The following is an 11,053-nucleotide window of genomic DNA, read 5'->3' on the forward strand; positions in this document are numbered from 1 at the left end:
CATATCTACAGACTGAAAAATAGGAAAAGAAAGCCTGCTTACTTCACGGATGCATTGTGGGAAGACTACACTAAAGCATGGAATACGGCTGCGTCTATCAAGGTTTCCGAGAGATGCTCGAAGAATCGTAAACAAGGATATGAGAAAGCCCCCGGCACACATTGTAACGGATCTGTTTCATTTGACGTTACAGTGGAAAAGATGGTAGACATTACATTTTGTAGTTTAACTTGTTCATTTTTTAATTATCATTAATCATTTTGAATATTCTTTGCAGATTAAAGAGAATAATGGGAAGATGCCTAAGTTTGTAGAATTTTATATAAGGGTTCACACGCGAAGAGGCAAAGATTCACCGGGGGAGTTGTGTTCGCAGCGCGCCATAGAAAAAATGGTAATCTCAAATTAATTTGCTTACAAATTTATTTATATATAATTAATATTTTAGTGACAACTGCTGGAAGTAAATATGAATATGATGGTAGTAGTGACTATGATAATCACTTGATCCTTTGATGATCACCCCCAAAATATGAAATTAAATAAGATATCAAGCATTTTTTGGTCTTGCATCTTTGGGATTTTAAATGAAGAAAAATGGGTACTGCCTTGCATCTATGCTATGCTTCCATGATTGATTCTATGTGAGCATTTCATGAAAAACCAAGGCAGTGTTGAAGGGGGTTTACCATTTGCTGATATCATTACTGTTGAAATAAAAGGTTTGTTATGAAGGAGTGAACAGGTGATGAGCATATATGTGAGTGTGCTATATAAATCTGATTCTTGATTACTCTTGAAATAAGAGGTGTTGTAGTTTGGAAACCTCACCATCTTCTCATTTCATGTATTAAATTGTTTTCTTGGCTCTTTTGATTTATGAGAGTAGCAGATAAAATCCTTTAGCACCATTTCAGATTGAATTTGGCAGCAATGCATTGCTTTCTACGAGTTTTAGGGTCATATGCAGGTTGTAATAGACCGTATATAGCATGTGCATGCATTGGTTGGAGTAGACCATATCTTGATTGATTAATATCTGTATCTTTTAGTTATGCAAACAAGGGGCATTGATGCTTACTGTTTTCTTCTTTTAGTTCTGATGCTTAACTGATGCTTACTTGCTTATTGTTATCTTTTAGTTACTGCATTGGTTTGAAGTCTTATTATACATGTTCATAGGAGCAAGTTAAGGCAAGAGCCGATGAGTTGCGGGCTGCTGGGGAAGTAGATCCAGATTTTGATCGCATTTACCTTGACCTTTTTGTGAAGAATATGAAGAGAAAACAAATTCCCGGAGCTGGACAGGCCACAAGCATTTATTTCGCTGATGCTAGCAGTTCGTCCACTGGGGGCTCAGGCGTTAGCACGGAAGAGTTACAAGCAATGCGAGAACAAATCACAATTGAGATGCGCGCGGAGCAGGAGCAGCGATATGCGGAGCTGGAGATGCAAAATGCAGCGTTGAAAGCGGAGCTGGATAGTCAAAGTGCAGAGCGTGATGCTGCTTTAGCGCGTCAAAAAATGGAGTTACGCGCTGAATTTGAGAAAGAAAATGAGAGGATGTTAGAACTATTGTTGGATCTTACTAAAAAGGTTAACCGAATTAGTAAAAACTGAAAGTGTAAGTTTTGAACTATTGTTTTGTTTTAGAACTATTGTTGGATTTAATGTAAGTTTTGAATTTTGTTCTTTATAAATTGTCAATTTCAATTTTGTTCTTTATGGTTATCCAGATAATAAATTAGAAAAATAATGAGCACAAGAGGTGCTAGCAGAAAGAGCTGTCGATAATGCGAGAACAAATCACAATTTTGTGCTAGCAGAAAGAGCTGTCGATAATGAGCACAAGAGGTGCTAGAAAATTTGCGAGCAAAATGGAGGTGCTAGAAGAATTGCGAGCAAAATGGAGGTGCTAGGAATATTGCGAGCAAAATGGAGGTGCTAGAAGAATTGCGAGCAAAATGGAGGTGCTAGGAATATTGCGAGCACATACATAGTTTAATCGACATCCACCATTAGCGAGCAAAAAGGTGGTCGCAAATGAACTTCTGCTCGCAAAAACTACTCACAAATTTGCTACAAGCGCTATAGCGAGCAGAGTTTTTGCTCACAATCTGCTAGCAAAACTTATATTTGCGAGCACTTTTATATAGTTTTGCTAGCACTCTGGTGCTCACAAACGAGCGCTTTTTTTGTAGTTGTATTCCTTTTCTATATGTATGCAAAAATCAACACAACTTTAGTGCATGCATTTTACCATTATGCATGTGTTTTTCATATATCATAAAATGAAGACCGTGTCTGTATATATAGACATCACCACGACATTCCTCAAAAAGACGTGTCTCTTTAATTTGCTAAATAAATGAATAGACACACCTTTTCAGTTATGGAAGTTAATAAAGGAATTAACCACTTCCTTAATCTTAATTAACTGTCACTTAACCAACTTTATTTGCATCATATAATCCGAATTCACGTAACACTAAGTATACACGTACAATCATTACTTTATAATATATATATACCCTATATAGGGATGTATTCACGTCCTTTTTGCATCTTTTGTTCTTTTTCCTTCTCAATCTTGGCCATTCAATTTAAATATCTAATGGCCCAAAATAGAGCCACTTGTATTTAATTAAAATATTAAAAAATTCGAAAAAGGGTAGAAAAGGAAGTTGACATGTTGACCATTTATTTTCATTCCATAATTCACGCATCCCATCCATAATTCACACCTCCCATGATTTGGTAGTTATATTGCATTAATTTATTTTCCTTTTTTAATCTTGAATATAATAGTTGATTAATTTAATTATTTTTGCAGCATCTTTATATCAACTGGAAAACTCTTAATTTTGCAGAAAGTAATGTACGATTTTAGTTATTTAATGTACCAATAGTATCTAATAATGTGCACGGATCAGTGAACAATGCACAAATTGAAGAGAATAATGTTGAAATTGAATTTAAACCATCCATTGTGCTTTACATCGTCATAAATCTAGACAAAATACCCTACAAATCTATTTCAAATCAGTTGAACACCTCCTGAACAAGAAATGCAAAAGCTCCAAATCCCAGTCAATGGACGGCTTCCTTCTGCCGTGGAGTTAGGTTTTTAAACAATTCGGGAACTCGGTTGAGGTCCGTCGACAGTAGAGATGGTCGACTTTCTTCCCCTTCGGCTTCCTTTTCTCTGCGTCTTCATGAGAAGTACTCATCTCGGCCCTTTGTTAATCCAATCTCCCGAAACTTCAAAAATCAATAATGTATTGCATTGATATTATATAATGCACACTACTTGCTATATAATGTACACATGAAAGCAAATAATGCACGATTGAATATAACATTTAATCAACAATCGATCGATTTTTTTTAAAAACCATGATACATAATATATATCATTGTCTACAGTAATGTACAAATAGCAACAAATAATGTACATATGAATACAAATTTCACTCATTTTGCAGGTATTTTATCACAGCGTACAATAATGAACAACAGAGTGCTATATAATGTGCAAAAACCAACAAATAATGCACAAATTCAAGGGAACCAATCGTTGTAATTGGACACAAACTCATCATATACACCACATTCTACTGTAATGAACAACTTCTTGACGCTAACAAAATGCAAATGCAACAGATTGCTATATAATGTACAAAAACCAACAAATAATGCACAACGTCAAGGGACACAATTCCAAGTAGCGTAACACACAAAATTCATATAAACAACTGGTTTGAATAAGGTATAACTTCTTGAAGACTACAAATGGAGAAGACATGAGATTGCTCACCTGCATTTTGGGTGTTTTGGGTATTAGATTGTCTGCCTCTTTTCGCCATGGTTGTTTTGTCAGACAAATCAACAATCAATTAAAAACAACAAGATGTAGTCTACAAAATCCACCATTACACAGTTATAAAGCAGTAATTAACTACAAACTTCAACAATGGACAAACCCCGACAAAAACGACAGCGATTTCATGATTTCCGGAAAAATAAACAGACGATTTGTGAAAATCGTGAAAAATCAACCCAAGGTTTGTGAAAATCGGCGATTCAAAGTGTCCATTAACCAAAAAATGGAAACACCTACCTTGTTGTCGACTGGAAATTGACGGTCGCGCGCGAAGGGATTGGGTCTTCAACTGCGAAACGGCGGCGGAACGTTGATTTAACGGCGAAAATCGAAGGTTGGGTTGATTTTCGGTTGCTTGGAGTAGCGGCTAGGGTTTTAGAATGGGGGGGATTAGGGGAGACGAAATTCAATCGTGAGTTTGAGGAGTGAGGCGGTTGGAGTGAGAGAGAGAATCAGTAGACGGAAAATCCCGCTTATTTCTCGCACTTTCCATTTTTTTTCATTGTTGTTTTACAATTATACCCATATAATGCACAGAATTAACCTAATAATGCAATACGGGCTCAAATTTCCCCTTTTAATCTAGTCCATCCATTCCATCAATCTAATGGTTGATATTAAGAAGGAAATAGACACTTAGGGTGCAATAGGACCTTAATGCTCCCCTATATATATATATACAACATGTAAATTTAAATATCAACACAAAGATATAAGTTTATCAACATAATAATATTGATAAATTTATGTATTTGTGTTGATATTTTTAACACACTAAATTGATGTTAGTTATTATTTATTACTATAACTTAGTTAGTATTTGATCACACGTCTACATATATATATATATATATATATATATATATATATTTACACATATAATAAAAGCTTACGTACATATACATAAGTATATTATAATGAACCATTCATATATACTAGTATATAATTATGATATATAATATCATAATATACTTATTTTAGAGATAAGAGGCAAGGGTTATCAATGCACCCGATTCTAATTCTTTAATCGAAACCGATCCATCACGGTATCGTCTTTAATATTAGAATCCTTATCATTTAATATAAACTTGATCCTTATAATTAAATCGATAGACACATAGGTCATATAACAATATAATATTCTTACATTCTCCCACTTGACCTTTGTGTCGACTTAATGGTTCAATTTCCATAATGTGCACTTTTATATCAAGTTCATAAATCCTTTCAATACCATATAAAATTAGAACTAATCGAATCATGGCAGTCACACATCATTAAGCGACATGATCCCTTCCATGTATCACAAATCAATTCTAACTTTATATTGTCCTTTCATTGAGATGATCCTTTATTCTCAATTTATCATATGTTATCCAAAAACCATAATTGTATACAATCTATAATGATAACATATTCAATAAACAGAAACACAACTTTAATTGAATTCCAAGTGTCTTACACCTCATGAGCACAATATAATTCACGTAGCAAGGCGTTCTCTATAATACCCAAATGCTTTTCATGGCTAGTAAACATTTTGGGTGATAATCCTTTATTTAACGGATCCTTTATTTAAGAATCAATGGACACTTTATGTTTCTGTACTTCTTCATTTACCGATAAAAAACTACAACGCCATGCATATCACCTTTCAAGTACTTATCTTTCCTTTAGAAGAATATTTTTGCGAAATTATCACAATAAAATCTCAGCGGCTTGGCTATAATGTTAACAGTTCCAAGTCCCGAGATTAAATTTCGCAATCATTTTTCATGAACTTTGGCCTCAAAGCATGCCAAAATTCAATGTTCATAGTGGAAATAGCAATGACAAACTATTTTCCACTTTTCCATAATATTGCTCCCATGACTAAAAGGAACAAACAACCAAACGTCAATTTTCTACCATTGACGCATCCGGCATAGTCTGAATCTGAATATCCATTGACTTTTAAGTCATCGGATCCCCTTTACATAAGCATGTGCTCTTTGGTGCCTTGCAAATACCTGAGAACTTTCATTGCAGCTTTCCAGTGATCCTTTAAGGATTACTTTGATATCAACCCAACATTTCATTTCCAGTGATCCTTTAAGGATTAGTTTGATAATTTTGGACGATAATGTAATATTCGGTCGCCTACATGTTTGAACATAGTTCAACCTCCCAGCCACTGATGCATATGGAATTCTTTCCATTTCCTTACGCTCCAATTCACTTTTAGGACATTGTCCCCTTTCTAAATTGGAGCTATCTTTAAAGAGCAATTTTCCACTCTATCTCTCCAAAATTTTATTGATATATCCTTTATGAGACAAATTCAATAATCCTTATGATAAACTCAAAATATTTCTATTTGGATCACATAAGATGTCTCACTCATATCATTCATTTCAAAAACCTTATTCTCCAATTCACTTTTAGGACATTTCATTTACCGAACTTGTCTCCCTTCTGAATTGGAGCAATCCATACAGAGAGATACTATTTGTTAAGATCATGTAACATATCCATGTCATTTGCAAAAAGAAAAATATCATCAACATATAAGACTCACTTTATAAACTTGCTCCCACTGATTTTTACATAGATACATCGATCAATAATGATCTCTACAAAATCATATCACACAATGGTATAATTAAACTTTTAAAATACCATTCCCAGGAAGCTTGTTTTAGTCCATACATTGACTTACTCAGCTTACATACTAATTTTTCTGGTCATGTGGTCAAGAATCCTTCAGGTTGGCTATATATATTTTCTCTACAATTTCTCCATTCAGAAAGGTGGTTTTTACATCCATTTGGTGAAGCTCATGATCATAATGAGCCACCAAAGCCAAAATAATTCTTAAAGAATAGTCACTTTTCATGGCTCGTTGGAATGAGTAAATATTTATCACGGCTTATGTCACATTCACTTTTAATAGTGTAAACCACAACATATTTTCTTTTCCTTACTGATCGTTTCAATATTTATTGTGGTTCACTATTCTCTTCTAGAATTGTGACAGGTTCATCTACTTCATTTTCGGTGAGTGGGTTTTACACATCATGATGTTGTTCTATTGTGTCTTTTGATTGTGACACAACAGGAACAACAGTCTTAGGTGCAACAACATGTGGTTGAAACTTATCGTGGACTTCATGAACATCCACCTTTTACCATTCCCATTGTTTTCACCATTTTCAATGAACCTAGCATTTCCCGTTTAAAATATTCTCGTACTATAGTTAGAACAATAAAGTGTATACCTCTTTGATTTTTCCGAATAACCAATAAAAAATACACTGACAATTCTTAAATCAAAATCTTTTCATGTGGACTATATATAACATTACTTATGCTCGACAACACCAAATACGAATATGCCTTAAGATAGGTTTCCTTTCCGTCCACAGTTCAAAAGGAGTTTTAGGAATTGTCTTACTGGGAACCTAATTAAGCATATACATCATAGTCTTTAAAGCATAAATCCACAATGAAAAGGGTATAGTATAACAACTTAACATACTTCTAACCATTTTCATTAATGTACGATTCCACATTTCTATTATACCTTCATGTAGCGGAGTATTAAGCATTGCATACCGCGTACAAATGCCTCTACTTCGAGAAACTTTACAAATGGACATGGATATTATCCATAAAATTTCCATAAAACTCAACATCTTTATCCAATCTCACAATTTTAACTTTTCTATCTAACTGTCATTCCACCATGTCAATGAATACCTTTAGGACATTCAATGACTTGGATCTTTCATACAGAAGACATTTATTCCATAATGTGAATAACCGTCGATAAAGATGATAAGGTATTTCTCACCAACCCAAGAAGGAGTATCAAAAGGACCGAGTATATCAGTATGTATTAACTTAATAAGCTGAGTGCTTCTCGTGACTGATTTCTTTATAATGTGTTTAGTTTGCTTCCCTTTAATGCAATCTATACATATATTTAGGACACTAAATTCCTATTTTTGAGGAAGACTTTCATACTTTACCAACCTCGTAATCCTTTATTTGGAAATAGGACCTAATCTTTAATGCCACAAGAACGCCAAACTTTTACTTGACAAAAAACGTTTAACGCCTCGACTCTCAATATTAAATAAGGATTCAGAAACTTTACATCAAGATTGTATCCATTAAGTGAATCAAATAATGTACCATTACCATAATAGTAATCATTTTGGTACGATGTGGATACACCATATCCAATCTTGATATTAAACTTAAGTTATCCAATCCACTTACAGAAACAATATTTATAGCACACTAAGGTATATAGAGATAACCGTTAATATTTACATGACATCCGATGTCTAAGATCTATCTGTAAGTCTCAATGCCTTCGTTCTATGCCTTTATCACGTTTCTTATGAACAATTATTGTTCAAATCCTTTTGTAGATTAGATCGAACTGAATCCATGTTAAATATGAGTCAGATGAATAGTAGCACCAAAACTGACCACTAAGTATTATTAGGTTTTTCGATAAGATTTAATTTAAAGTAAACAAAACCGTTATGTTCAACTTTCTTATCGAATCAAGCCTTCCTTTTAGGACAATCTTTTCTGAAGTTGCTTGCAAATGAAACACTTCTTTTCCTTATGGATAAGCTTTTCCAGATTTTTCAGAAAACATTTATCCTTCCTTTTGTCCTACTTACTTAGTATTCATTTACTGGTGCCTACACCTCCAAGGCCTATGAGATTCGCAACTAGATAATTTATCTTCTTTAATCTTCCTTCCTTTTAAATCGACATAGCCTTTAATTCTTTAAATGTCTCATTTATCTTTAATGGTGTTGTAATACACCCGGAACTCGCTAAATTCAACATGTAGGGAGTTTATGATAAATTTTGGCCGACAATTGCTCATGAACTCCATTCTCAAGGTCATTAACTTTATTGTCTGTCAAGTTAGAGCATCCCCATCCGTGCTCTTAGCTAAGAGCACGGAAGTGGGCCCGGACATACTTTTACTGCTTGTCCTTAGCTAAGAGCACAACACCCACATCCATGCTCTTAGCTAAGGACAAGTTCAAGGGTCCCACCATTCTATTATTCAATTTATATAAAAACATTTTCACAATATTAAAATGCATTAAAAATATCCGGAGTACTATTACAAATTATAAAATAATTAAAAATTACATAATTCAAATCCTAAAAATTAAAAAATACATAACTAAAATCCTAAAAATTAAAAATTACGTAATTAAAATCCATAAAATTAAAAAGTATGAAAAAGTATGAATGAGAGATAATTTGATGTTAAAAATGGATGATTAATGTGTGTATTTATAGATGATTTTGGGATTAAAAAAATTCACAAAAATAAAAAAAAACGTCTATAAACGGCTCTATTTTTTTGGGAATCCAAAAATATTTTTTTTTTTTGGTATTATTTTGAATTTTTTATGAATTTTTTAAAAAATAAAAAATAAAAATCGAATTTGCCAACGTTAATGCCGTTGGCCAATAAGAAGACGCCACGTATGGCTGCTCAGCGGCACGGACGTGCTCTTAGCTAAGAGCAGCGCCGTGCCGCTGGCACGGACGGACGAGCTCCATCGGCGGACGGACGAGCTCTATCCAGCGGCACGGACGGACGGACGCACGAACGAGCACCGCTGCGGATGCTCTTAGACATGTTTGTCACATGATCGTGAATCGACTGAGACCAATCAAACTTCTTTGTAGTAAGCCCATACGTTATGCTTCTACAATTAACTTATCAACCAAACTCGATCATGAACACTCTTTAATTTGCTTAATGAATTCCTTGCATTTTCTGTCATGGGCAAAGATGATCTCAAATTTTCTGCCATTATCATTCTCATAAGGCTCAACCTGTTTGATCGCTCCCAATTCTTAATTTAGACTTTCAATTACGGAGTTCTCATCCATAATGGTTGAGATTCCTCTTCCGTTAGTATGGCATGGTACAATATCTTTACACCAGCGTAAGCCGGATCTTGTTCGGACCAATCTCCATAATTTTGCCCATTAATTTAAGACAGAGTTAGCATATGCACACAAATTTTATAAAGCTACAATATTTATACATGCTTATCTATAAGTGCTTGAGTTCTTTAACACAGATTCATAAACAGTAATAAAACTTTAAATAACATGCATTCAAGCAACCTTTGAGTAATATTTAAGCACATGTACTTTCAGTGATGCTAAATTATATACTTTAACAATTAATCAAACTAAACATAAATCAAATAAGCATGTTGCCTTTGGGTTCACATACTAAATGACACATGAATAAATGATTAATCCACTTCGTATTTATTAACTATATACAATGATCCACCTTTGGGTGATCTCCCAGTATATAGATAATAAAATAATTGATCAATCAAACTCTTATGTCATTTATAGCATCTCTATAATCATGATCAATTAATTAAACATTTAACATTTTCAATAAATAAATGCAATATAACAAGTCCACTTTGGTGATAAATAAGTTATATATTATTTAAATATTGAAATCTTTAATGGGTAGAATATCCTAAAATTGTTTTAACATTTCATAAAACAATTACCCAACACACAAGCGGAAGCATATTAATCAAAATCGAAAAATTCAAGACCATTCGAATTTCGATTTTGAAATCATATAAATGGTGAATTAACCAAATCTAGATTGGCTCTGATACCAACTGTAAGTCATATCTCAACTTTAATGATTTCGATAATGAAATCTAATTTTAGATTTGAATTAATTCAACCAAAACATTAATACTATAAAGTGGAGATAAAATCATCAACCTTCATCCATGTTTTCTTTGTTTGATGTAGAAGTTGAAATCCACCCATTAATGTTTGTCCTATCTTTGACTGGATATTCCATAATTGATGTTATCTCCTATTTGACCTCAAGCCTTTACTGATTCTTTTAATGAAGAAAGAATCAAAACCGAAAATATATGTGAATACGCAATACAACTATTCTTGCGTACGGCGTATTCCTTTTCTATATGTATGCAAAAATCAACACAACTTTAGTGCATGTATTTTACCATTATGCATGTGTTTTTCATATATCATAAAATGAAGACCGTGTCTATATATATAGACATCACCACGACATTCCTCAAAAAGACGTGTCTCTTTAATTTGCTAAACAAATGAATAGACACA

The 11,053-nt window shown here is 33.5% G+C and overlaps 1 protein-coding gene across 1 annotated transcript in view; it reads left to right on the plus strand.

Annotated features, from left to right (window-relative positions):
• Positions 1 to 1,678, plus strand: part of LOC125206578 — a 2,864-nt gene extending 1,186 nt beyond the window's left edge. The window contains exons 5-7 of the mRNA XM_048105823.1: positions 12 to 204; positions 278 to 394; positions 1,183 to 1,678. Of these exons, the coding sequence (XP_047961780.1) occupies positions 12 to 204; positions 278 to 394; positions 1,183 to 1,620 (748 nt within the window). The 3' untranslated portion in view covers positions 1,621 to 1,678. The remainder of the gene's footprint in view (positions 1 to 11; positions 205 to 277; positions 395 to 1,182) is intronic.
• The last annotated feature ends 9,375 nt before the right edge of the window (positions 1,679 to 11,053 follow it).

Source organism: Salvia hispanica, chromosome 2 (assembly GCF_023119035.1).
Source record: "Salvia hispanica cultivar TCC Black 2014 chromosome 2, UniMelb_Shisp_WGS_1.0, whole genome shotgun sequence".
Taxonomy (NCBI): Eukaryota; Viridiplantae; Streptophyta; class Magnoliopsida; order Lamiales; family Lamiaceae; genus Salvia; species Salvia hispanica.